The 27,995-nt window shown below is 30.4% G+C and overlaps 4 protein-coding genes across 6 annotated transcripts; 1 reads left to right on the forward strand and 3 right to left on the reverse strand.

Annotated features, from left to right (window-relative positions):
* Positions 1–1,207: 1,207 nt before the first annotated feature.
* Positions 1,208–5,283, reverse strand: LOC101508878 (mitochondrial import receptor subunit TOM20). The gene is made up of 6 exons (XM_004502240.4): positions 5,112–5,283; positions 4,266–4,344; positions 3,967–4,136; positions 3,825–3,872; positions 3,064–3,153; positions 1,208–1,465 (listed from the first exon to the last, which is right to left on the reverse strand). The coding sequence occupies exons 1-6, from the start codon at positions 5,208–5,210 to the stop codon at positions 1,340–1,342; spliced, it is 612 nt and encodes a 203-aa protein (XP_004502297.1). The 5' UTR covers positions 5,211–5,283; the 3' UTR covers positions 1,208–1,339.
* A 155-nt stretch (positions 5,284–5,438) lies between these two features.
* Positions 5,439–9,363, forward strand: LOC101509194 (nuclear transcription factor Y subunit C-1). Of its 3 annotated transcripts, none has more exons than XM_073368877.1 (4): positions 5,439–6,016; positions 6,142–6,355; positions 8,676–8,767; positions 8,898–9,363. In XM_073368877.1, the coding sequence occupies exon 1, from the start codon at positions 5,482–5,484 to the stop codon at positions 5,932–5,934; it is 453 nt and encodes a 150-aa protein (XP_073224978.1). In that variant the 5' UTR covers positions 5,439–5,481; the 3' UTR covers positions 5,935–6,016; positions 6,142–6,355; positions 8,676–8,767; positions 8,898–9,363. The 3 variants fall into 3 exon arrangements, with proteins under 3 accessions (XP_073224978.1, XP_027190560.1, XP_073224979.1); XM_027334759.2 differs by having other exon boundaries at positions 6,185–6,355; XM_073368878.1 differs by lacking the exon at positions 6,142–6,355.
* LOC101509743 (65-kDa microtubule-associated protein 8) lies at positions 6,721–11,272 on the reverse strand. Its single transcript, XM_004502242.4, has 11 exons — positions 10,959–11,272; positions 10,660–10,863; positions 9,725–9,976; positions 9,425–9,637; positions 9,084–9,239; positions 8,853–9,012; positions 8,605–8,756; positions 8,427–8,514; positions 8,265–8,338; positions 7,390–7,464; positions 6,721–7,242 (listed from the first exon to the last, which is right to left on the reverse strand). Exons 1-11 carry the CDS (start codon positions 11,040–11,042, stop codon positions 6,913–6,915), a joined length of 1,788 nt encoding a protein of 595 aa, XP_004502299.1. The 5' UTR covers positions 11,043–11,272; the 3' UTR covers positions 6,721–6,912.
* Positions 11,273–17,728: 6,456 nt separating this feature from the next.
* LOC101504611 (uncharacterized) lies at positions 17,729–22,345 on the reverse strand. The gene is made up of 9 exons (XM_012716365.3): positions 22,193–22,345; positions 21,040–21,149; positions 20,059–20,127; positions 19,333–19,448; positions 19,192–19,246; positions 18,851–18,971; positions 18,630–18,677; positions 18,404–18,498; positions 17,729–18,168 (listed from the first exon to the last, which is right to left on the reverse strand). Exons 1-9 carry the CDS (start codon positions 22,248–22,250, stop codon positions 18,070–18,072), a joined length of 771 nt encoding a protein of 256 aa, XP_012571819.1. The 5' UTR covers positions 22,251–22,345; the 3' UTR covers positions 17,729–18,069.
* Between the last annotated feature and the right edge of the window lie 5,650 nt (positions 22,346–27,995).

Consider the following 27,995-nt stretch of genomic DNA (forward strand, 5'->3'; position numbering starts at 1 on the left):
TATATATATTAAACAAAAAATAATTTTTCTAACAAAATAACTTAAAAAAAAATATGAAACAAACATCCTTTAAACCCTAAAAAATAATTTTTAGTTTCAAAAAGAATAAATTTTGTTCTGAAACAAATGCACCCATATTACCTCTCAAACAAATATGGAACTACTACCAAATATAGAATCACCATCGAATATGGAAAGACTGTCGAATATGGAATTACTAGTGAGTAATTACCTAATTGGTAGAATCTAAAATAGAAAATAATATTTTTAATATAATAATAAAAAATAATATTAATAAATAATAAAATATATTTAAGTTGACCTGTCAGACTGAACAGACTTTTTTATAAATTTGAGCATAACCTCTTTATTAAATAAGTCAGACCATAAGTAGGTCATACCATAGACCCTTGACGGACGACCTAACTTATTTTCATCCTTAATGGTAACGATGTCCATCAAGTCCCAAAGGTTCACTTCTTTCCAACAAGTCACATCACGACTAAAAAAAAAAAAGAAAAAAAGACTTGTTTTTCAATTTCAGGGCTTCGTTGCAAGAATATTTAGATAAAACTCTATTATTCTCAATCTAATATGGTATTAGGCTTTTTCTGACCATAGGTATATTCTTGTTCTTTTTTTCTTAATTTCTTTCTTTCTCTAATTTTGCCACAAACCCCTCCAATCCCATTTACATCACCCCAAATGAGAGTCCATCTTTGATTCTCATCACTCCTTCATTGGACAACAAGAACAACAAGAACTACATTTCTTGGACATGCGTAAGGAAGTTGCAACGATCTCCAAAACCAAACTCAAATCTATTAACTACACCTTCGTTCAACCAACATATGTGCATGTTCTTCATGATCAATGGGTCCACTGCAACATGATCCTTTCTTGGCAGAGCCCATTTGATTGTCAGCTCTCCCAACCAACAATGGAAAGAAGTAGGATGCTATCGTTCGAAAAAATTGTTTCCTGTTGATACTTTTCCAAAATTCAAAGCAAATAAATTACAAATTACAAACTTTGGCATTTCCCTCATCAAAATAAAAAAAGTTATTTCTTTTTTGAAAGAGGAATAAGAAAATCATTACTATTGGTAATGAGAACCTTTTGAGTTGAAAATAAATAAGACTACCGCCAATAGGTTGAGACTTGAAGAGGAGGCATACGAAATTGCCAAACAGTAACCACACCAACATATTTTAAAACATAATTCTTATAAATCAATCGTCTAAAAATATAATTCTTATAATTCACAACTTCAAATCTAAAGTGAATAGTTTTTATCCATTTTTTGCTAATAATACATAAAAGAAATGACTTAATTTGTTTATCTTGGAGGTGGTGGTGGAACGTGAGATTTGGCCATTCCCACCCATGCTACTATACCTACTGCAAGAATAATCCATCCAAACACGTCATATTTAAATTCACTGCTTCTCTGCTTCTTAGATTCCTGAAATGAAACAAACAATGGCTGTTAAGCTCCTGTGCAAATAATCTAAAATAGATATTCGTCAATTATATACAAACAAATTATCAAGAATAATATTCTCTTCATTGTAGATAGATGTTTCGAGACAAAATCTCAAAAAATCATGCATTACTTTTTCAAACACTTAATCTCGCAAGGCTACTCTCAACATTTTCCAACATTTGAAAAAATGGCAAGTTAGAGTAAAAGAGTAGTAGTTCAAAGGATAAAACGCTTGTTTATATGTTATATTAATCTTTAATATTAAACACCCCAGACTCAGCACTTGCAATCTAAGTAACAGAAAGGAAGAATAATTATTAGGGAAAAACATAATGCTGCATATGTTTTCAAAGTTGATCAATAAGACTAGGGATGAGAATAGGTTGAGCTGAGCTAGGCTTTGCTAGGCCTGAGACTGGCCTGTCAAAAAATTCAAGGCCTAAGCCTAGCTTGTGACTTGTCATAGACTTACTTTTTCGGCTTGAGTCTGACTTTGATAGAAGCCTGTTAGCCTAGTTAAAAGCCTATTTCATTTTAACATTTTTGAATAAGTAATCAAGCATATATTTAAATAGATTAATGAGTTAATATGTTAATAAAATTAAATTCTATTTTGATATTTAACATCACATTTTGAAGAATATGACTTTATAAACATTATATTAAATTATATTTTATAATAATACATGAGGTTAATATGCGTAATTTACTAAAAGTTAAATATATAACAAAAAAAATCAAAATTTAATATAATAATTATAGTAATAAAAAAAATTTATTTATATTTATTTAAATAGACCAGCCTAATAAGCTTATTAGGTGGGTTGTAACCTGACCTTTTTAACTAATTAGACTTTTTTAGACGCGTTGACCTTATCTGTTTAAGAAAAAAGTCTGGCCTGGCCTAAGCCTGATGTAGGCTAGGCCGTAGGCTCCTGCCGGTCGGCCTGTTCTATTCTCATCCCTAAATAAGACCCTTGTTTGCCAATACAAACCCAATTCTCACAAAAGTATCATAGGCAGCCAGATGGCAGACCATATTGTGATAGTACTTTGGAAGACACCTGGATCTGCAAATAATATACAGCACACAAACAGATGCAATGCGACACAAATAACTTGATAAATTGACAACACAATGACCTAACATCTTATCCCTCTAGAACATGTTGTCTAATCACTAATTTTAAAGATATTAAATTATATCTGCAATGATGCAAAGTAGCAAACATGAATCTAACTCCAAGATAAAAAAGTGCCAAATGCTATTCCAAATGGGAAGGCAAGAGACGTGTTTTTTCCGCTTTTGCATAGCTTCAGGCAATCCACAAAATATTCTAGAAGATGACTTTAGCATAAACAAGATATATTATACCTCCAAATTGCAGGTCTAATGGTTCTCAACAGGCATTTATATCCACAGAATAAGAACTCCATTTGAGCTTTAGCATTTTAAAATTATAAAAAAAGTCATCTCCTTATACTTGAAATGACCAACCAGTTACGGTCAGTATTTGTCGGAATGAGAACATGGCAAAAATTAAATTAAATGCAATTAAATATTTGGCAAATCCAACCTTTTCTTTTGAAGAAGCAAATGACCCCTCATGACTCATCTGACCAAGCCCAAGTCCATTTCTGTGGATCTCCATGTGTAGTTCTGGGGCCTATGAGACATGGTTTACAGACACTCATCAGACAGGAAAGATACAATGGCAAACAAGTTACTTATGATAATAATAGAAAGAACAAAGAATCATGAGAGCAATTAACCATAATGCATATAAAAAGAATATCAACCTGTCATTGAGAAAGAAGAAAAAAGTTTCTCTAACAGTAAGACTGCTAAGCATGTGAATAAAGGCTGTCACCACAAAGACAATTTGAACCATCCACAGTGAACTAAATCAATTCCAACAATGCAGATGGATGGCAATGAAAAAGCACATCCGGTGTCTTGGATCCAATCTGAATGTCTTAATATCACTTAACCTTTTCTCAGTACAGTTTAACACATTAACTATAATTAAAACCCATTTAACCGACAATATCAGGTAGAGGTGGACGTTGTGATTTATTTAGTTTTACATATGTCTTACTCAATATTAAAACAACAGAATCTGAATCAGTCAATAAAAGAGCAAAACATTAAACGCAGATCATAAACGTCAAATCAATGCCGTGACCCCATCAACTAAAGATTGATATTTTTCGGATAAAAACTAGACAAGATAATTTTAGCTTATTTGATAATCTTCTTTAGCCAAAATTTTAATGCAAGAACAAACCACATGCAGAAACAATATCAAAAGAATTGTCATATCTATTATTGCATTACCTTAAGAGCAACTTCCAAGGACTTTCTGTAGAGACCATTCTCAGGATCCTACAATTTCAGAATCCACCACTACGTAAATTCAAGTACTACAAGCGCGGCGTGTCAATATTATATTTTTAGATATTAAGAGCAAATACATTACCACATCCACAGCTTTCTGAAAATACTCATAGGCCTTGTCAAAATCACCCTGTGCGTCACTGATATCGGGAGTTAGAAATCCGCAAGAAGTGTGGGCATTCCCCAAGCACCAAAGAGTGTAATGCTTTGTTGGATTGATTAATAAAGCCTCCTCCAACTTAGAAAGTGCATCTGGAGGAAGTTGCTAAGTTCAGTTCCGATCAAAAGCCAACATAATCAATCACAGTAATTAGCTCTTTCCTTCACGAAAGAGAAAATTCACTTTAAAATTATGCTTGATTTTAATCATGATAAATATACCTTCAATCATCTTCTTGGAATCCCTAGGATTTTGGAATGCTGACAACTCTATCAAAGCTTCACCCCATTTGGTCAAATTCTGTATACAAATATTAACATAAATATATATACATATGCTCACACATTTAGCATATTTTTGGTTATACAGTGGCAATTTTTTTTGTTAAATTACTTTTAGTTAAAAGTGAATTGAAGTTAAAATGATTTATGTTTAAAGCATTGTTTGGATAAACAACTTAATTAAACGCTTATAACATAAGCACTTAACATATAAACTATTTCTATAATAAAAGATAAAATTGCGGCATACTCTCTTTCTTTATACTATAAGCTATTTATACAAACTTTCCTGGAGAATACATGGAAATAAGCTAAAAACAGCTTATGAACATATCTCTACCATCAAAAATTGCTTACGAACATGTCATACTTTCCCAAATAGTCTCACAAGTATTTAGATAGGTAGATAAACTCAAATAAGTCAATAAAAACATCCCTAAATACATTTATGAGAAAGTGAGTTAAATAATAAATTTGAGTGCAAAATTGTGGATGTAAAAACTACAAATTCTAAATTGAAGTTTGAATCAATTTGCTGAATTAGAAAAATAAAGCTGAGTTCATTTTTAAACTACAAGATTTTAGTAGAAGGCATAACTCCGAAGCAGCAAAAATTTCGTGAAGTAACGGAACACATACTAATAACGGAAAAAGAACACAGAAACAGTTTGGTAACGTACAGAACTTGCAACAGAAACCCTCACGAATTCGATAATAGCATACGTATGAGTAAAAAAACTAAAAGGTATAGAGATTATTAGGGTAATAATGAAGAATGATACACACATCACCATCAAGAGGATTTTGAGCATAGTTTTCTTCAGCGGTTTTTCGAGTGTGCTCGGATAAAAGTAACCGATCAAAGTCTTGTTGAGAAAACTCCATATTCTTCTCTGATCGTCAAAATGAGCTGACTCTGCCACCACAACTACGCCGCAAACGCAGATACTAAGGAGGAGAAAGATTTGGGCCGAGGACATAAATTTATATATTGGGCCTGGACTTAAACATAAAAGCCCAATTGTTTATTTTAGCGGGAAAAGTTATTCGTCTAATATGACGATAATACCCCCATACCCGTTCCCGCCAATTTGAAACCCTAATAATAATAATAGTAAAGAAATGGAAGAAGAAGAAGAAGATAAACGAATTGGTAATGGTTGTGGTTATGGCAGAGGAAGAAGAGAAAACGTTGTCGATTGAACCAGAATTTCCAAGGAGTAGAGTGAAGAAGATAATGACTCTTGATGAGGACGTGAAGAGAGTGAGTTCAGAAGCGTTGTTTCTGGTGTCGCGTTCTACGGAACTGTTTCTACATTTACTTGCTGAAAAGTCTGCACAAGTTGCGATTGAGAAGAAACGCAAGACGGTGAAGCTTGAACACATTAGAATCGCGGTGAAGAGGCATCGGCCGATAAGTGATTTTCTTCTCGATTCGCTTCCGATGCCTTCTGAAACTGTTAAATCCGATAAACCTGTGCAGGATGCTGATCGGCCTAAATCTGTTCCGGATGGTACTCGCCGTATTGATCATATCTTCCGAAAGTCAGAAGCCCAGGCCCAAGTTGAAGCTCAAGAACCCGAACCTGAACCCATGGAGGAGTCCTAGATTGTGTTCATTTATACTCTCTGTAAATGAGATTTCCATCTTATGTTAATGATGTATTGGCAAAACGACGCGAATTTAATTTGTAAGCACCTTCTTAAGCATATGTTATGTTTCTTTTTACATAGTCTTTTACCTATTCAATTATGATCTAAACTCCAGGAGTAGTTTTTTACTTTGATTTTGTTTATTGACCTATTAACATTGCAGTAGTTCATTCATGTCAATTTTGCAATATTTTATCATCATTCAGATTTGAGAGATTGGGGTCAGGATTTGAAATAAAGGTTTGTGACTGATTTGGGCGGCGGCATGACAATTTTTGATGTTGTTGTAACCATGACTGATGCTGTATTTGACCTTGATTCTATGTAATATATCAACGATTGCCACGTGACTCAATCGTTACGGTGACCATGATTAGGTGAGTGGTGATTATTGTGCTTCTAGATCAAAAACTGCATCTATTAATAGTCAACGTACTGACTACTGAATATGTTCATTGCAATGTCACTTCTTCAGTTCTATATTTATATTCAATTTCTCTTTTGATGTGTCTCTCTCATGTGACTAAGACTAATTTAGTTAGCACCTATGGGTTGTTAATTTGAGCTTGGCTTATGGATAATTTTTTAATCTATAAACCCTGCATCTATACTGTGCCATATTGAAGTTTAGGTTTTTGTAACTTTTGTCTAATTCATGTGGTTTTCATGTCTGTGCTCAATTCTGGTCTTACGTGAATCCATCAACAGGCAAAATGGTTTCTCTTTTAGTTGGAGCAGGCAATAGTACCGTATGGTGCAAATTGCAATTAAAACAATGATTTCGGTTTACATCAAGCATAAGCTAATCCATTTGGTCAACTTAAGAGCAAAAACAGAAGTAGAGTGTAGGTTTATTCTTTTGCATGTTCACAACAGTATGGAAAGTCAGCTTTATGAAGTATCAGTCAAAACCTATGATTCTTGATATAGAAAATTAAGGAGAAAATGCTCCATAATGTGTAGACACCATAGTAGATGCCTCTTCTCTTATATAGGAAGTAAAGGCAGGTTCACCGAATATCTTTTTCCTCTGTATCTTCCTTCCATCCTTAATGAAGGATATACCTTGATTTCCTGAATTTATACTGTTTGATCCCAGTTGCTGGATACCTATAGGGAGCCTTTTGTTCAAGGGCGCAGCACATTCTAGACTTCCATTCGAGCTTCTATTTGGAAGACGTCTACTGCTGGTACCTGGTCTTGACACATACATATTATCTCGCTCAGAAACTACTTGACTCTGGACCTTCTTCTTTTCCCATGACTGCAAACAAAACACAAAGATGAAGTAAGAACGAGGTTATCATTATGGAGTATAACAATTTATATGGCATGAATCTTTTTGTGGACAACATAATCTAAACATTGATTAACTGATTTGTGAAGCGGTTATTGTCTATCAAATACTAACCTGCTGTCTTTTCTTATCCTCCTCCTTTTCTTGCCTTAGTGTGTTATATTCTTCCAGTATTTCCATTAGAGGAACCTGCATAGATGTCATTTTGGCTTGCTGTTATCTACTTAATAAAGCATGGCATATACTATAAAAGGTCAATCCAGAAAATACATACTGGTTCATGGAAAAGAAACTGTGAGTGTAAGACTTCTCAAACCATTTGATGTCAACATAATGATAAAACTATATAGTAGGATTTGCTTCTAGTAATTCTTAAGATTTTTGGTTATCTTGTGAAGTGCTGAGGTGCAACTTTGTGTTACTGTATTCCCTTAAAAACTATATATGTGAATGGTTTATATAACATAATAACATAACATGATTTACAAAGGTTGCAATACATTTCATATGAAGAAACCACAGTTTCTTTATCACTGTCATGGATACAATGCCCAAATGTTTATGTAGTGGTTGAGAAGAGGTATGAATATGACAATGCATTCCAATGTCCAACAAAATGTCCTTAAATGTTATTATGTAAAAGGAATATTGTATGTTGAATGAGATGACTATTTTTGTGAATGCAAGCAATTCAGAGAATGACATCTTCAAGTTCTCTTCTTTTATATATGGGATCAGTTTTTTACTATAAGCTTGCTCTGTGAATTTTTGTAATATTAGATATATTATATATGGGAATTCTTTTATATTATATATTGCTTATTTGGTGTTTCTTACCATGTTGAATTTTCAATGAATTTTTTTCCAATCTTCTCACTTTTCCCCTTTTAAGAATTATTTAGATTGTTTCATATGCACTTTTTAAGTACAGGTTTTCTAATATAAATGAATAGTAAATTCAAAATGTTGTAGAGTGTTAGATATCTTACCTGATCATACAAGAAAACTTTATTTCTTTCTGCTTCCCAACTCCTAGTCATTTTTATAAGCAAATCTACCAGAGCTGGAAAATAGCAACCACTGAATGTGAGCATGTGTGTTATTGCTGCCAGTTGGTTCAAATTTTATTGTGTCGGTCTTATCATATATACCTGGCATTCTACTGACCATTATACGGGCACGTTCAGCTCGTCTCAAGTTTTTATGGGCTCCTCTACTTACTGAGTATCGATTCTCATCCTGAAAGTACACTTGGGTTATGAAACATATTACAGATGCATTCATGATAAAATTCTATTTATGAAGATTGATTCAAATGAAAATTCTAACCATGCTGTATTCTTCTAGCCAGCGCTCCTCATCACGTGCTAACATCCACTTCTCAACTTTTTCCATTATAGCCTTCCTGCTGGAAGCCTCTTCTCTTGCTCTTGATATCTGTTCATCCATGCTCATGAGGAGGTCGGAATGGTCAATCTCCCCTTTTATAGATGTAAGTCAATTTTTAGGCTGGTTTAATTTTAAAGTGAATATACATAAGCATGTTGAAATGTGTTGCACACATTAGTTTGGTTCACCTGAGTTTATGAGGCTAATTATATTGTTCATTTCTGTCCGTGAAGGAATCTCCACGTGAGATATCTTGCATATCAACTCTAGTTCCTCCTGCTTCTTCTGGAAAAGCTCCTTGGTCTTGCTTGCTTTTAGTTGATCTAGTCTTTTTACTTCAGCTTCAGTCTTGTAAAAAGTTGAGGCTTTTTAAATTTCTTAGATATTATATTTTGTAGACCTTCAAGTTAGATACATACCTGCTGGACTATCTCTAGAGTAAGACTTCCTGGCTCTGATACTTCCACTGATGAGACTGACAACAGATTGATTACGTGGGAAAAAGATTGTCTATCACTGTAAGGTGTGTCCATAAGATTCCATAGATTTGAGAGTGCTTCGCCTAAAAGGTGAAGCTACAAAACATATCAAGAGTACCAAATTGTATAAACTTGAAAGCATAAAAGTCAAGGGAAAAATACTACTTTAAGTTTAAAGACATTATTTATTTTAGAATAGCATCATGAGATTTTGACAAGATTTTCAAATTTCACATATTTATATAGATCCCCAAAAGAAAACAACTATAGTTTTAATTCACCTTGTCCAGCCGATTTTGCTTTTCTTCATAAAGGGACTCCACCGTGATATTAAGTTTATGTAGGATAGCATCACTTATATTTTTTGTTATTCCACACAAATCATTCAAGCTGGGGTGAACTTGCAGGATGATTGCAGAGGAATCCTTTCCTAAGATTGTGGATAAGCTGTGTATTTTGTCGATGTATTTCTCCACTTGCTGGAGTCTTTCATTCTTCAAATGTAATCACAAAAATGTTAAGTTTAAAGAATACTACCTCCCTTAATGATGACGTGAGAAACATTAATTTCTTTTAGGTACCTTCTCATTGTAAAGCCTTTTCAGCTCATTCTGATACTCCTCAAGTCTTTTTAGTGAGAGATCATTCTCATTTACCGCAAAGATTGAGGGTGCATTGTCTGAGTTACCTGCAATTTCTGCAGAAATTTTTTGAATTTGCCCTTGCACGGCTCGGAATTGGTTTAATCTCTCCTCTTTCCTTGAGCGCATCTCCCGGAGTGCTGGAGTGATTGAATCTAGCTGCTCTTTTAGCGTTCCCGCCCTTTTTTCTGGCTGTACAGTTACTGTCATCAGTTTAGAGTCTACACTGATTCACGATTTCTTGTTGAAACATACATATCTATTATTGAGACACAGTTAAGAATGAAGATGCTGTTGCAAATATGTAAATTTTTTTCTTTCTAAGCTTATCTCAGCACAACAACTAAACTGTTTTATACTACCATTCTCACAACTAACACATCACGAAGAAGATTGTCTACTCTGAAAAATGAGACATGGTAGAAATCATAAATGTTATTCAATAAACAATTTGGTATGCTCCCAACAAAAGTGCAAATAATTAGCACAAGTTTCACTTCAGATATATGAATATATGAAATAGATTTCATTGCTTGTTATTTTTGTGGTTCTGATTGTTTTATTACTAGCTTATTCAGATACATAACTTAATTAAGTGCTTATAGCATAAGCGTTAATTATATAATTATTTATGTATTAGTTATTTTTATAACAAAAGATAAAATAAAGTTAATTTGTTTTCATATAGGCTATAAACTGTTTTTATAAGGTATTCTAGATGAAAATAAACAAGAAACCACTTATTGACATGATGTAAGTCTTGTACATAAAGTTTTTCAAACACTATGACAAGTTTATATCAGTAGATAAATTCAAATAAATCAATCTAAATAGACCCTAAGTACTAACTGAATATGGCTAAGTGGAAGTGCTACCCGTCCAGGAAGAGATCGTTCACCGAGGGACAAAAGAAGGTGAGTAAATTCTGCTTCTGCTTCAGCCAACTCCTGATGCAGACTAGCTCTAGATGTATTTGCTCTGTCAACTTTTTTCCTGTAAACCTCAAGGCACTCTTGCTCCAAATCCAGCAGAACCTTTTCCCTCACAAACTTGTCTTCTCCAATTTCATCCCAAATTATCTAAATTCATTTTACACAAGAAAAGTTTTTGGAAACATGACTAAAATAAATTATGTCAAGAAACATTTAATTTGTGAAATTATTAAGGTTCTTGCCTGCAGCTCTTGTAACAGGAAACCGCACGAGGTTTCTAGCAATGTGGAGCTTCTCATTCCAATTGGTGTCTGGAATGAACCCATTTGATTGTACACTTTTAGTATAGATTAAACTTAGATAATTCTAAGGAGTGAACTTGTGAATGATGAAGAGGCAAAACTCAAGAATGATGAAAAAGAAGTTTTGGTGTCAGTGGAGGTAGTATTTTTGCCATTTGGTATTTGATTTTGCTTAAAAGACAAGGGTGACAGAGGTGGGTAATGTAAGCTTTGGGTTCAAGAATCAGTAAGTCATTTGATCCTTGATACTCTATTTTAAAAAAATTCAAATTTTATTATTTAAATTTTTAACATATAACTGTCTCTGTCTTTGGAACCTAAAAAATTGATGTACTTCCTTATTTGGAGGTATCAGATGTGATATCTGTTTTGCACCAGGCTTTGTCAAATACCACTCTCTTATTTATAGGACTTGATTCCTACGTTATCTTTCTAAAGCAAATGATTCTGATCGTGATTGGGATAGATAAGTATGAGATAATTATTTTTTTGCTTTTTGTAATGAATTAGAAGGTTGATTATTTTCCTTAAAAGTCTCCAGAAGTGTGATAAAATTTAGTAAGGCATCGTTATCACGTGTATTGCGAACTTTTTTTTTTAAATAAATAAGAAAATAAGTAGTTTATTTAGGTGCAAAGAAAACAGCACTAACTTTAATTTGGAGTTCCTATATAAAACTTTTGCTGAATAAAACATTCTACCTCATTCCAACAAGAGAGTAAAGTCGAGCAATATCTTGTAAAAAGACGAAAGACAGCTTAAAGATGGAAATATACAATGAGAATGTTACATTACATTCTCCAATTTGTAGAATACGTGTTTAATGCATTGAGGCCAGAGTTTTATACTAGAAAAATGATATTTGAAAACCCAAACCGTACACTCTGTATAAGCTGTATTTGTACGATGAGCAGTATTTTTTTTAATTTTTTCTTAATAATTTAAATATTTTTTTGTAATACATATACAAATTTATATAATTTGAATAATTTATTAACCATTAAAATATCAATTACTGACTATTTATTTAATATATATGTTATTAATCATTAAAATATAAGACATTAATCACTCTAGTTGAATACTATGATTAAGTGGTTAATATAATTTATTTTATTAGTTAATAACATATATGTTTAAAAAATAGTTAATGATATACATAAATATTCAAAGTATTTAATGATGTAAATTTATATAAAAGATTACAAGAGTGTTTTTATTTTTTATTTTCAATTTTTTTTTACACAAAAGTAAACGGTATAGTGTCAATACGGTGTACGTGTCAACATATGTCCCAATAACAAAACTGATGTTTATTTTATGCACTCTATGCTTTTACAGCTACATCCACAGAAAAATTGTGAATTTCAATATCGTTTCTATTATCGGTCAAAGTTTTTGATTGTGCCAACCCAATTTTTCCTCTCTCAGCCATTGTAAAACGACGACAACACAAAATTAACGTATATTACAGAGTAATGATACACATGCTGTTCATATTTTTAACATCATTCAACATTTATTTTATTTTTATCTTTCTTCTTCTCATAATATTAATATATCACATTTATTATATAATTCTCTTTTATATTTTATATTTTTAAAGACTCAAATATATACATCTAAATAAGTGTACGAATTTTTTTATATTATATGACGTGAGAAGTGTAGAAAAGTAGAAATAGAGAAAGAAAATGAAAAATGTAATGGAAAACGTAAAAAAGTAATTAATGATTAAAAAAAATATTGTTTACTCATGATTAAAGAAGAGATAGAAAATAAGAAAAGGGTGGACCACCATATAGTTTGGTCCCAATGCACATCTTTTTTAGACCATTGGATTAATCATCTCAATCAAATTTTATGATGCTTCTTTTACACCAAATATACATTAACTGGTGTGAGAACAATATTTATCTTCCTAATAATTGTATAAAAATAAAATTTCATTCCAAAATCGATTGAAGACAGTTTTTCATGAAACAAAGAAAAATATTTTAATTATGAATGTAATAAAATACATTGTCTTAAAAATAGAATATAGTTTTTTCATATTCAAATGATAAATTGATAGGAAATTTTCAGACCTTGATAAAAAATTGATAAGGGAAAAGATTATGAATTAGTTTTTGGAAATTGTGTACTTAGATTTGTAAAATCACGTGTATATGCACATATTTTTATTGATTTAGAAAGTAATGATCAGTAATTGAAAACTAAAAAAAAGTCGATAAAGTATTTTGTAAAAAAATTAGAATTGATAAATATGTCTTAAATTGTCATTATATATTAACTTGTACTTAAATTTCATTTATGTTATAATTAATACTGGAGTTATTATTAGTAAATAACATAAATGTATAACGGAAGAATAACATATAATGTAATCAAACAATCAACAAGATAGTTAAATTTTATGACTATCCAAATGTAAATGTAACGGGCTTTTAAACTTCTATTTAAAGTAGCAACTATATATTTATTGGTAGAATTTTAAATAAAAAAATTGAAATTACATAAGCAAATTACTCAAAGCAAAAAAAAAAAAAAGCACACACACACGCACACAAAAAGACATTCAGAGACAAAGAAAAATTATCGGAAAAACAAAAATATAACTGAAATGTAACTAGGTGAGAACCATACATATTCAGAGACAAAACTTAGTTTTTATTGCCAACTTAACTTGAAGGTTTTTTTCATTCTTCAAAAATATTAATAGTAACTTTAACTAATTACCTTGAAAATTCAGGAGTAACCTTCGTTAATAGTATGAATGATATGCACTATTAATAATAAAAGATATAACCGCAAGATATTTTTTGGATTGAGAATTTCATTCCAAGATAACTTGTTCAATCTACCTTGAAATTTGTATAAAAAAATATAGAATCCGGGCTTTTGGTTCCATACACACATGAAGTGAAACAAATGGAGAAAGAGAATTGGATTTGAACATTATCATTGAATAATTATGAAGGCTTGTTAAGTATAGTTGAGATAGTAATCTGTTTGGTCTTGTTGCGACCATATTGTGCAACAGAACAAAGTACCAAAATCGTATATTAGCAACCATAGTCCATGCACGAGAAGAATCTAGAAACCAGATCATATGAAGGCTCGTGAGTCAAATGGGGGAGTGGTTCAAAACTTTGGAATATACTATCTTTGTATAATTGGTAATTTTGTGATGATATTGGAATTGTGTCGGTTAATTGGCCTTTATTTGATTTATGGAAATGATGTTGCAGAAATCAAGAAATCACGAGTCGAAGAGACCAATATTTGCCACTATTTAGTAGTGCCACACCATACTATGTGGGACATGGAAAGAGTTGTACGAGGTGTCGACATTACGATTAGTGGAACTCATATAATTTAAGTTATTAGTGATTATAAAGTAATAATATGTAATTTAAATGTAATGTAATTTTTGTTTTAAAGTAGTATATATTTGAGTATTTATGTGTCAAAAGATAAATATATTTTTAAATAAAGATATATAGATTAGATTTGTTTTTATATAAAGTCTTGTTGACTAATACAATTTATATAAAGTATATTGAAATATGAGACTATATATTAGATTTTACAACTTTAAAGAAGCAATTTATATCTTTAATTTTTTTTTTTTAAGTGTGAAATTATTTAATTCAAGCTTTTTTTGCTTTAATTGAAGTATTCACTCTAATGATATATTTGTTAAAAAGATATTCAATTTTTTATTATTAAAGTTGTACATTTAACTGTAATATGTTCTTTATTTTATATGATTAATATTCGATTTTATAAATGTATGTACTTTTTAACATTTTTAAAAATAATTTTTGTCAAAATCACGGTCGTTCATCATAATTATGTTAATATCACTGTGAATCTAAACATGACTAAATGATATTGTATACCATGCAATATTATAACATTTGTTCATGAATTGTAGTTTGTTAAAAAGACTATTCATAATAGCATTTAAAACATTGAAACAATTCTCCACGTGTGCAAATATAAGTGATATATATATATGAAAGGAACATTATAAAGTAAAATATAAATTTATTAAGGTTCAAAAATCTTAAATAATAATAATTTTTATATAATAAACATATTAGTTACACAAAAATGTCAAGGCAAATGAAAATTAAATACAAAATATAATTCAAATTGGATAGTTATGATGTTTTAGATGGAGAACAATTTAAATTACTTTAGTAATTGTTTCATCTAAATAATTAGAATGAGAAAATAAATTTTTAAATAATTAGTTGTCATGGTCAAGAAACTTCAAGAGTGAGTTGCAAAAAGTTATATTACAAGAAGACTTTGTGGATTTTTAAGACATAAGAAATTTCGAGTGAATAGTAAAATAGTTAAAAGTTACTAAAATGGTTAGAAATTATTCATTTCCGAATATTCAATATTATTCATATTTATTTAGTTTTGAATATGATTTGTGTTTTTTTAATTATAAAAACAAAAAAAATACTATGAGAGACACATTCACAATATAAGAAAAAAATTCACCTCATATACAATGATAGTTATATATGATTTTCGACAATAACTGATAACAGATGAACAATATTATTGAAGTATTTGTGAAGTGAGAATGTGTCACATATTGAAATGAGTGTGGTTTGATTGCATTTCATAATGTTTTTATTATTGGTAATTAATGACTTGGACCAAATACAAAAGATTGGTTGAAAAATAATGAATGGATCCTTATGTATGTATGTAGTCGAACTTGCAATGTGATACTTTAAAAATATATAGATATTTTTTGTATGAATTATTGAAATGAAAGGTGCAGTAAATAATCAGAACCTTTAATGTATTGATGCGTCATTAACTAATTAATGGAGTTGAATTTGAAAAACGTGTGGAATAATTATACTTGGATAGATAAGTGAAAGAGTTTGAGTTAAATACCGAAGAAACAAAATAAAGTAAAAGTAGAAGATGGAAGAAATAGTATACTTTAGAATGTGACACATCAAAAAAATTGTGAGTTAACAAATATTGAAGTATATGACATAAATAAAGACGAGTTGTCGTTAATAGAATTTGACTCGTTACATATTCGTGAAACAAAATAGAATAAAGATAAAAGATGAAATAAATAATGTGTTTTGAAACATATCACTTCAATTGTTTTTATAAATTAACAAATATCATAAATAAAGATGAGTTGTTATTATTGATAAAATTTAAGAGTATACTTTAATATATTATAATAGATAATATTATAATAAATACTTTACTCTTGCTCTCTCGCTTATTTTCATCAACCTCCTATTTTCTACAAGTGCGAGGAAGAAGTCTAATTGAATGAAAATATGTGTATTGAAGAATATATTAGTGAGGGATCACATACAATACCAAATTTATACCCCAACACTCGTAACAAGTAAAGTAGCATTAGTTCATGTAACCGAATGCTGCACAAGGGATGGCCTCCACTTGTGTCAATCATATGGTACGTGCATTCGTGGACCTACGTACGTAGAGATCTGGACAGTGTTGCATGTACTTTAAGAAAGGTCTCAAAAGAGCATACTTTCTCCCACATTTAAACATATTAATTTTTGTTATATTCAAGACCAGAAAGAATATAATATAGAAAAATGTATCAAGTAGAGAATTTTAATATAAAATGTAGAAAAATTAAATATTGATCATATGACTATATATAGATGATCGTGATTGAAAGTGTTGTGACTACCTATAAAAATTACATGACTTTTTATTTTAAGTTTAACCATTCATGAATTGATCAATAATTAAGATTCACTTTTTTTATACTCTCGTTATTGATTAAAATTAACTCCTCTTACATTTTCATTATAAAAGTCTTGATATGTATCCTAAAATGAGGAAGGTAAGAAAAAAAATGTTACCAATAAATTTTTGCTCTCACTTACTAAAAGATTTGTAAAATATATTATGTGTGTTCAACTTTAAATCAATGTTTCAAAAATTACTCCATATCAAATTGATGAGACCTTCATATATATCATGACTCAACATCTCTAAAACACTCGATCTAGAACGATTTCTTAAATAACGAAATCATAAACAATATTAGTTCACAATTCAATCAAATTAGTCTAAACTAAAAAATATGAGGAGTGCTAGCAAGACACCACACTTTTTAATCTCCAATAGATTAAAATCCACATAAGTTCCATTAAATCATGCGGTCGCATATAAATTTGGTATGACTTACATAAATTTTAACTGATTAAAGAAAGTGCATTGAATGTGTCAAAGAGTCTCTTGATATAATTATTTTTTTATATAAAGTGTAACAGTTTGCAGGAGACGTGTATTGTCATTCCCTTCGACAATTCGATGCAGTTTAGCTTGTTTGTAAGGCAAAATCAATAACAGCATATTCTCGTAAATAAGATATTTCCAATTACCAAATTTCAACGAGCATTCTCATTCATCACTCTTGAATGTTGAATTGAATCTATATATTCATGCCTTTTGGATGGTCCGGGTCCACAATCATGTGATGTCCAAACTACCACAAAATGTGACCGTGTGGCATAGGATCAGTTGGAATTATTACCTGGTTGTTTCACTTAGAATTTTGGTATAACCTTCATTTTTGTAATATTAATTTTAATCAAAGTAAGAATAAATCAATTCATATTACAAACATTTACAACAGAAAAAATAAAAAACATCTAATTTGGATTATAGAATAAACAGAAAAAATAAAAAACATCTAATTTGGATTATAGAATTGCCACATTATTGCTGGACAATAAACTCGTGTAACAATTTGTTGAACTAGTTGACCCATATCACCTAGGTTAGCTCTCCCTATCACTAATTAATCAACACTTGTGATTTGAAAACCTAGTGGAGGCAATGCATATTTACACACTTGCCCGTCAAAGTGAGAATTTTCTTTAACATTTCTAAAGTAGCTCGTGTTAATTTAGTCTTAGATAAATAGATATAATATGCAAAGAATGATGGGGATAAATAACATATAATATGCTATACTAGTGTATAATTAATGCTCAGCTTAAGCTACTTGTCAACAAAGAAGATTGTAAGATGGCATGTCTTCAATTCGTATAACATCGTCAATCATCAACTCTTTCTCTAGCTGAACTCGAGTTGATTTTAAGACATCCTGTGATAAAGATAGAAATAAAAAAAATAAACACAACTATTCAACCCCTTTGATGAATGTCACTTTACTAATAAATTAGTAAAAAGTATATGTCTCAAAATATAAGTATAAATGAATAAAAATTGATGTATTTCGTCTAAAATTAAAACAACTACATCAATTTTTTTGTTGTTGCCAACATTTACTTATGTTTTGAGACAGAGTAGTAATTAACACGCACACAATGGATTCTCACATTAAATTGCATGTAAGTAGCGTTTGTCTCTAACCACTTTTTGTTCATAACCATAAATGCCACACAATATAGCAAGTCAAATGCCCATTCATTTTCTGCAAATGTTTGAGAATATCATAAGAATGGTAACAAATCAACTTTCAAAACTTAGGTAAATGTCACAAAATATAATATCTTAATACATCATGTGTATAAATTGAAAAATACAGTTTCTAATTCTAATTACCTGAAAGCATTTGTAGAAAAATTGTTCTTATGAAAGTCCTGGGTTTGGCTGCAAGTGAAAAAAGCAATATTGTGTTCATTAAGATGAGCATGCTGTGTAATTTGAGTTTCATAGGAGACTTAGGCCACAAGACTCTTTCATGGCTCATAATGTTAACAAAACAAGTGTATTTATCTATGGAATAAATGCATTGTGACAAAAGGCTCGTTCTTATGACTTACTGGCATCAAGTTCTAGCATTTGCATAATCATGAAAGTAATATTTACACCAGCAACAGCAAAGGGATACCCCAAGACAGGTCCCTTTCTTCCTTGCTTCTTCAAAAGATTCTGGAAAGAAGTCTGCAACATAAACAGAGAAAAATCAAGATGAATGAAAATTAATTATCTGCAAAGTAAAGATCATGTTGAGTATGGTTTATATTAGCTGATAATTTAACAGTTGCTCGAGCCTAGCGGAGCATAATAAAAAAAACACTTAATCAAAGTTTTGTATTTTGTACTCCTAGCATTGCATAATAAAAAAAACTACAATAGTCACTTTGCTGTCGGAGATGCTTACCGAGAATGCCTTGGCAAAGAATAGGAGGTTCTCTAAGGATATAAAACCAGCTCCTCTGTTCAAGAAATTGGTCCACAATAGTAAGTAAACTGTGTCAAGAACAAAAACATAATAAGAAAGTGATGATGAGCTAAATATAACCTGAAATCAGTAGATGGATCTTTTCCTTGCCATCCCATTTCTTTCCATTGATCAGAAATCAAGCCTTTGAGCTCTTCACCAGGGAATGAAGCTGACCAAAGAGCTCTTAAAGCATCCTGTCCTTGAAATAACTTTTAGATGAGTGACTTTAAAATAAAGGTTAAAAAAATATGTGAATGAATGCTATATTTTCAATTCTGCTAAACTTCATTTGAAGTTTGATTGTTTGAACCATCCATTTTTCATGCCAATCTGTTGGTGTAAATTTAGCTGACAATAAGAGTGCAACAACTTTAGCTGCCAAGTGTAAAAGGCAAATAACTAAGTTGGTCCCTAAAATTGTATTATCGCATCAATCTAGTCTCCCACATTATCAATTTTTAAAATGATTCCTAAAATTGCAAAATATTAATCAAGTTCGTCCATTTGTCTAGATTTCTTAACAAATGTGCCACTGGCGTTATTCAATTAATGAGTTAATGTCAAATCATCCTCCACGTTATCAATCAACTTAATATCGTCATAGTCCCTTCAAATATCAACTGACAGATGATTATGATCAACATTTTGCAATTTCATGGACTATTTTAAAATATTGAAATGTGAGGAATTATGTTGATACAATTTTACAATTTCATAGACTAAACTAGGTATTTACTCCCAAAGTACAATGAGAAAACACATGTCACTACAAATTTTTTTATCAACTATATAATATATATACACCTGGTGATCAGGCTTGGAAGCATCAAAGTTAACTTTCATTCTGCGTTTTAATCTTCTAAGTCTTTCCTCCTGCAAAAAATTTTATTACTCATTTTTAGCCACTGTCCTCAACATATTTGTGACAAAAAGATATGTGGAAAAGGAAAACACAAACAATGTTTAGAAAATATTAGACAGTTTGGAATCAAATTTCAGATGCATTTAAACAATTATTTCTGCAATTAATCTCATAAAACAAACAAGATTTCCAATAACAGGAAAATTCTAGCTACATTAAATTCACTTTTTCCATATTGACATCAATGACATGTAGTACGTTTCCAAAAGTTCCCACTTTATGTTCAAATATATTTCACAAACACTGCAAGCTGTCTTTGAGACAGTTATGCATTTGTAAATTACACCCTTTGAGAAGAGTGGGAAGGCACAATGTGCAATTCATGCAACCTAGATAGATCAGCATTGTCAAATAGCGGCATAGCAGAATATTAACAAATCATTATCATTATGCGATACACAATTTACTTCAAAGTAGTGTTGTCAATTGCAGATTGCATAAAATAACAATTTGTTTAAATTTTGCTATGCAATAATGCTATAGCATTGCTAAAACCGCTATTTGGCAGCATTTTTTTACAAAATAGCGTATTGCGAAATAATAGCGATTTATTCAAGTTTTACTATGTTAATGCGATTGACCACACTGAAATAGACATCAAATTGGTAAAATGCAGCTTTTCTAACTTCAACTGGAACTTAGGTAGAAGGTTTTTGTTTGAATGAAGGACTTTATTATAAGCACATAGAATAACTAGCAGGAAGCTGGCATTAAAGGATTCAAGCAAGTGATGATTCAATTCAAGTAGAAGAAGAACAAATCAACAGACACTAACCAAAGAGCACATTCTAGAAACTAAAAGCTTAATTAAAAATGATTGAAATTAATACATAATTACAATACAAAGTAAGTTACAAACAAACCTGTAAAGGGGTCAAAGTAATGCAGATTGGTTGACAGATTCCCTTAGGCTTGAAGCAAACACAGGTGAGTCCTTTACCAATCCAACAAGCAGAGCCACATGTTTTATTATCTGCATATAACCAATCAGAAGAAGAGTTCCTCATTCAACCCTCTTTTCTTTTTCACAAACCCAATTATTCACACGGTCAAAGAGCTTTTATTTTATTTTTTTACAAACAGAGTTGTGGCACAAATTTTTTAGTACTAGCAAACATAGCAGGTAACCAAACAGTATGGTGGAGAAAAACAAGAAGGAGAAAGGTGTGGTGATTTTTCAACAGTGTTCAATATTGTCGTGTTTTGCTCCGACAAACAAAAAAAGCAAAAGGACATAGACAAGCCATGAGCTGAGATTGAGATGTATTGTTGGAACTATGGGACCACATAAAACACATATTTATATACTCATTCAACATTTCATTTACTATTCTCTTATAAAATTAATTTAAATTCATAACTATTTTAAAAATACTATATCATATCATCTAAAACTATTTAATAAATTTTTAAATAATTGATAATTTGTAGATTAATCTATTTCAATAAAAAAAAATTATTTGTTGAATAAATTGATAAATATTAATATTTATAATAAATTATTAAACAAAATGATTTGAGTCAAAGTTGTTTGAAGAGTATCCAAATCCCACGTGTATTTATTTGGAAGTTAATAAGTAAAATAAAAAAGTGAGTATATGTTATGTTATCCTTTGGATGGTGATGTGATAGATAAAAAAGAATGCCTTTGTGTTTTGGTTGGGTAACTGACTCCATCTGTATCCCCACCAATGGCATCGTGTTGTTGTTTGTCCCTCACTCCATTAATAACCAACCCTAGCTGCATTGCACCCATATAAAATTAGGATTAGTTTGACCAAGTTTCCATTACTTGGTGGACCCTCCCCAAACAACACCTAATTCGGCACTGAAATTCATTACTATCTCTCTACTTTGGAGGGTTTGGTAACATATATAGCATTGGATCCTTCAATTTTTATTATACTATTAATTAATTCTTGTCAATAATAATAATAATAATAACAGAAGGGAATTGAAAAGGTGAAAACGTAGTGAATGAGGAATGAATAAATGAAAAATTAGAATGAAGAAAACCTGAAGTAGCGCGAGCCTTGGAGGAAGACGAAGCTGAATGTAATAAGGCTCGTTTCATTTTTCTCAAAATCCTCTTTCTTTATGGAATCATCAAAATCAAAAATTCAATTATAATATGATAGTACTGTACTCCCTCCCTAGTAATAGTATATAACACCAAAGTGTTATCGCTCAACAAAAATAACGTCAGTGATACCGTGGTTCGCTTTATATAGTTTCCAAATACCAAAATCAGACCTAGTTTTCTATTATATATATTGGCGACGATTCGTATATGGAATTTATTGTTTTTTACTAATAAATGGAATATTGGTTTTACTATTAATAAATGGAATAATATTGTAGTATACTTTTTCCAATAAAATTTAAACATGTTAAGACATAAATGTATTAGATTTAAAAATGAAATAATGTATGCGTAAGGAATATGTAACAAATATGTTATTTCTCCATTGAAAATATATTCATTTGTCCATTCATTGACAAAAAGTGATAAATAAATAATTGGACGTGAATAGTTATAATATGCTGTAAAATATTTTATATTATAAGTGCATACAAATTAAATCCTTCAGTGTAATGTATATAATATTAATTATATAGTTTATACAATTGAAAAAATTAAAATTAAATCATAATTAAAAGTGACAGTTTTTTAAGAGCACTTCTTTTTTTTCCTTCACAAATGTGACAACGATTATAAGACTAAGCATATTAATTAAAATAAATTATTAATTAAATTTATTCTAGTCTCTCCCAAAAAACATGGGACATGCGTTAGTCTTGAGAAAAAATTGTATGACAATAATAAGATTAGTTATCTTCCATATCGTGATTAAGGTTAAATATTTTTATTTGATCATTTAAAAAATAATCACAAGGTCAGACATTTTAAATTATTTTAATGACTTAATAATTATAATTGATTTATATTATAACAAATATCTATATTTTTATTGACAATGTATATGAATTAAATATGAGTTTAATTCATATGTGTAATTGTCAATCAATTATAATCATTGGATTGTTAAAAATATTTGACTGCAAACATATTACTTTAAAAGTCATACAAATTAAATTGTGATTTGTAATTGATTGAGAGAATAAAAATTATTTATACTAATAATATATATAAATTAAATCTCAAAATTAATTCTTTTTAACTTGATTTTTAAGATAATAAATTCTAATAATTTAGAGATAAATAAAATATACCTAATAATAAGAACAAAAAAAAAGTCTAACAATAACTCCTGCCAAAATTCGAATTTGGATTCTACTCACATGTCTAAATTAATTGGATTTGTTAGGCTTGTAATTGGAGTAGTTGGATTTTAAGTTTTTAACTTGCAGCTTTAGGCAAATGTATTAAATGCTATCGTTTTAATTTAATATTAACTGATTCCATTTTTTTTTAGCAAATACGGTAGATAACAGATGTTTTAATTGACTCTCTACGCAGATATTTTTTCATAATATTTCATCTGATTTTATTTATAAATAAAAGTCATAACTTTATATATTTCATATATAAATAAAAGTCATCAAATTCAATTCTATTTAATATATTCTTAAAATGTTAAAAACAAAAAAAAAAATTCCATTGTTAATTCTCCTATTCTTTTAAGACAAGTGTATAACTTTAACGTATTTTTAATAATTGTGGAAAAAAAAGTTTTCCTTATAAATAAAACCGAAGAGGCACAAAGATATCCAAGTGTGTTACAAATCAAATCAGATTAGCTGGTCAGATTGATCGAGCGAGAATCAAAGGTGAGGTTGGGTCGACCAGCCTTTTGAAATAATTATGATTAGTGTTAAATTTGTTTTCTAACGATTTATGATTATAATTCATTAATATTATAACAAATATTTATATTGATTATATATTTGAATTAAATTTGAGTTAATCGATGGAGTGAATTTTCTTTCCAATCAAATGAACTGTTAGCATTTTTCTAAATTAAATATCAAAGTTAAAACACACGCTAATAATTAATTGGATTTATTAAATATGAAATAATGTTTTAATTGATTTTCTCACGCGGATTTTTGTTTGTAGTACATATAGTACAAAGATTTTTTATTAATAAATATCCTAAAGGCACATATTAAAAAATAAAAAATTATAATTTTTAAAATTTTGAGAAATTAAATGCAAGAGTTATAAGACACTATTTTTATACTTGAGTCCTTATAATGTGTTTTATGGCACTTGCTAACATTTTATTGAGAAAAATTAGTAGAAAGGTAAATATAAAAAACTAGAGTGTAGAGATGTGAATTAGATTAAGATGAAATGGGTATCTATAAAAAAAAAAAAAATTCAGGTAGAGTAAAAAATACTCATAATAAAAAAATGAACTGGGTATAGGCGCATAGTATCTACTCTGCTCTGCAGTTATATAAATATATTATTTATTTATTTATTTTGTTAACAAAGAAAAGAGAAAGCAAGAGGAAGAAGAGAAACAACCACGCTAGGGTTTCATAACATAGAATGAACCAAAACCACAGTTAATAGGGTTACAATTAGTATATATATAAAAGAATAGAATTGTCTAGAATTGTCTAAAATACCCTTACTACTAATATATAATAATATTATCTAACATCTCCCCTCAAACTCACGATGCATTAACATGGAGCATCGAGAGTTTGTCAACTAAAAAAAACGAAAACGTTTAATGGAATGCATCTTTGTGAACAAATCAGCAATCTGTAAAGAAGAAGAGACAAACGGTAGAGTAATGATTCTATGCTGAAGATGATGACGAGAGGGGTAACGAGGAGGATCAACAATCGCATGAGGTGGTTGGACAACCGGGGGGAACAAGAGGGATGTCACCAAAGAAGAAGCAACAATCAAAGAGAAGAACCAAGCCAACAAAGAAAAATCAAACCGAAAAAGGAGCGATCAAAAAAAGGAGCAACAACTATACCAAAATCAACAGATAGGAACAACCAAAGAAGTAGCACCACAAAACCAAATCCAAACAAACCAAGGAGCAACAACCATATCAAAATCAACAGATAGGAACCACCAAAGAAGTAGCACCACGAAACCAAATCCAAACAAACCAAACCAAATAGAACCAAACAAAACTAAATCATATCAAACCAAACTAAACAAAGAGAGAAGCAACAAAGCAAATCACTAGAGAGATTAGCAATCAAACAGAAGAAGCAACAGACAGAGCGACAACACAGAAGATCAAATTTTCAGCCTCATCCAAGTATCCAACCCTTCCTAGAAGGTCAATCATACAACCATAATGCTCAATCTGAGGCACAATTCCAAATCTCTCCATTTCTTTGAAGCATCTTCTTCCTTCCTCTACCAAACCACAATGGTTGCAAGCAGATAACACACTAGTCATTGTTATCTCATTCGGTTCAAATCCTTCCTGTAACATTACTGCGAATACTTCTAACGCTTCCTTCGCACAACAATTGATACCATAACCATTTATCAAAGCATTCCACGACGATGTATCTTTTTCATTCATCTCCTCAAAAAGCAATTTAGCTTTTCCAATTTCCCCACATTTTGCATACATATCAACCAAAGCATACACATGAACATCTTCATCAAGTCGGTTCCTTTGCACAAACCCATGAATCCAAACACCCAAATCCAAAGAACTCAAATCAGCAACAGCAGGAAGAACACTCACAACCGTCACTTTATTCATTTCCACATCCAAATGTCCTCTCATTTCCCAAAACAACTTTAACGCATCGTGTGGTCGTCTATTCTCACAATATCCCATAATCATCGCATTCCAACTAAGCACATTCTTGACATGCATACAATCAAACATAAACCTAGCCGCCACAACATCATCATCCTCACAATAACCATGAACCATACTAGTCCAAGAAATAACATTCTTATCCTTCATCTTATCAAACAAAACCCTCGCCAAATCCATGCACCCCATTTTCACATACCCATCAATCATAACATTAGAAGCAACAATATCTCTATCAGGCATAACATCAAAAAGCTTCCTGGCCTCACTCATATCCCCACACCTAGCAAACCCAACAATAACAGCAGTCCAAGAAACCAAACTTCTCACAAACATTTCAACCAAAGAAGTCCCAACATACAAATTAACACAAAACCCATTTTTCAAAACAACACAATGAACCTCCAAACCTTCTCTCAAAGACATACAAATAATGAGACAAACACAATCACTGAGACAAAATAAATTAGGGATAACCTGGTGCTGTGCGAACACGTCTCCCCCTACAGACGTCGTTTTACCGATCCGGCCGTTGAAGACGAAGATCTGAATGTTGTGAACCTTCTGTCCAAAAATCAGTCAAATCCAACGGTTAACGAATGCGCAATCGATGTTTTTGTGAGACTGATTTAACAAAATCGGGAACAGGGTTACTCTTCTCTTTTCTATTTTGGTGGTTGCCTTTTCTATCAAAATAGTCTCTCTCTCTTCTCTACGGTAGATCCCAGGATGACAATTCTCAATCATCTCTTCATAACGATCAATCAAAATCCCCCAATAACCATGCAAATAATAATGATTCTCAAAGTAAACTTTACCACCCATTGTTCTTTTTAGCTCGGTTGGTTAGAGCGTCAAACCCTAATGGCTTGTGGAAAGGTTTATAGAACCCTAATAAATTTTTTTTTTTTTACTGATCTACTAAAAATAAACGAAAAGCTACAAAGAAACGTAAAGCAGAATTGGGACACGGTTTAACGAAAAAATCTCACTGAATATTGGAATGTTAGAAAAGAGAAACTATAATTATATTCCCTAATTGTTGGGAACTCGACAGCGGAATAGAGGCGGGATCGTTCAAGGAGGATCGAAATAGGCTCTGATACCATGTTAACAAAGAAAAGAGAAAGCAAGAGGAAGAAGAGAAACAACCACGCTAGGGTTTCATAACATAGAATGAACTAAAACCACAGTTAATAGGGTTACAATTAGTATATATATAAAAGAATAGAATTGTCTAAAATACCCTTACTACTAATATATAATAATATTATCTAATATATAATAATATTATCTGTAAAATGAACTGGGTATAGGCGCATAGTATCTACTCTGTTCCGCAGTTATATAAATATATTATTTATTTATTTATTTATTATATTAGTATTTAGTTTAATTAATTTTTTTTAACATCTATTAATATCATTAGACCGTTACAATATTTTATAATCGAAATATAAACGTTTGCAAATTTTTTAAGAATTTAATTATGATGAATAAGTAAATAATTGTGAGTTTATAAATAAGAGTTACGTCTTATTAATTGTTACTTTAAAATTATATATACTTGCAACTTTCTATCAATTGTTTTTACCGATCTTGAATAATATTATTGTAGGATTTGCAACTTCATAAAGTATTATTATGAATATTTGAATATGTATTGAGTGTTCATTTGAAATGTTTTGACTTATAAAATATTTTGGTTTATAATACTTTATGATTGAATTTAAGATATTTTGATAATTTTAAATTTAATAATAAAAAATATCATTTATTTATCGATTTATTTTAGTTAAAGCATGTGTAATAGGTATAGGTACAAGCACTTAGGTACCCATAAATTAAGGGTACGTATATTAAAGTCAATACCCAAAAATATACACTATGAATATGAGTATTTTTTTTAAACTCAGTGAGACTTGTTGCATTCCATTTGTTTATATATTTATTTATGAAAGTGTGTGTATATATATAGATATATATATATATATATATATATATATATATATATATATATATATATATATATATATTTGAGTGAA

This window comes from Cicer arietinum, chromosome 5 (assembly GCF_000331145.2).
Source record: "Cicer arietinum cultivar CDC Frontier isolate Library 1 chromosome 5, Cicar.CDCFrontier_v2.0, whole genome shotgun sequence".
NCBI lineage: Eukaryota > Viridiplantae > Streptophyta > Magnoliopsida > Fabales > Fabaceae > Cicer > Cicer arietinum.

Coding starts and splice junctions, on each gene's coding strand:
- LOC101504611 (XM_012716365.3), bottom strand. CDS start 22,250: ATGAAACGAGCCTTATTACATTCAGCTTCGTCTTCCTCCAAGGCTCGC. Junction 19,247..19,332: donor GATCCATCTACTGATTTCAG/GTTATATTTAGC, acceptor TTTCTTGAACAG/AGGAGCTGGTTTTATATCCT. Junction 18,169..18,403: donor CTACTTACATGCAATTTAAT/GTGAGAATCCAT, acceptor TCTTTATCACAG/GATGTCTTAAAATCAACTCG.
- LOC101508878 (XM_004502240.4), bottom strand. CDS start 5,210: ATGGAGTTTTCTCAACAAGACTTTGATCGGTTACTTTTATCCGAGCAC. Junction 3,873..3,966: donor TTCAGAAAGCTGTGGATGTG/GTAATGTATTTG, acceptor CTGAAATTGTAG/GATCCTGAGAATGGTCTCTA. Junction 3,154..3,824: donor CCTTGGAAGTTGCTCTTAAG/GTAATGCAATAA, acceptor CATGTCTCATAG/GCCCCAGAACTACACATGGA.
- LOC101509194 (XM_073368877.1), top strand. CDS start 5,482: ATGGTTGTGGTTATGGCAGAGGAAGAAGAGAAAACGTTGTCGATTGAA.
- LOC101509743 (XM_004502242.4), bottom strand. CDS start 11,042: ATGGGTTCATTCCAGACACCAATTGGAATGAGAAGCTCCACATTGCTA. Junction 10,864..10,958: donor TCCTGTTACAAGAGCTGCAG/GCAAGAACCTTA, acceptor AAATGAATTTAG/ATAATTTGGGATGAAATTGG. Junction 9,013..9,083: donor CTCTAGAGATAGTCCAGCAG/GTATGTATCTAA, acceptor ACTTTTTACAAG/ACTGAAGCTGAAGTAAAAAG.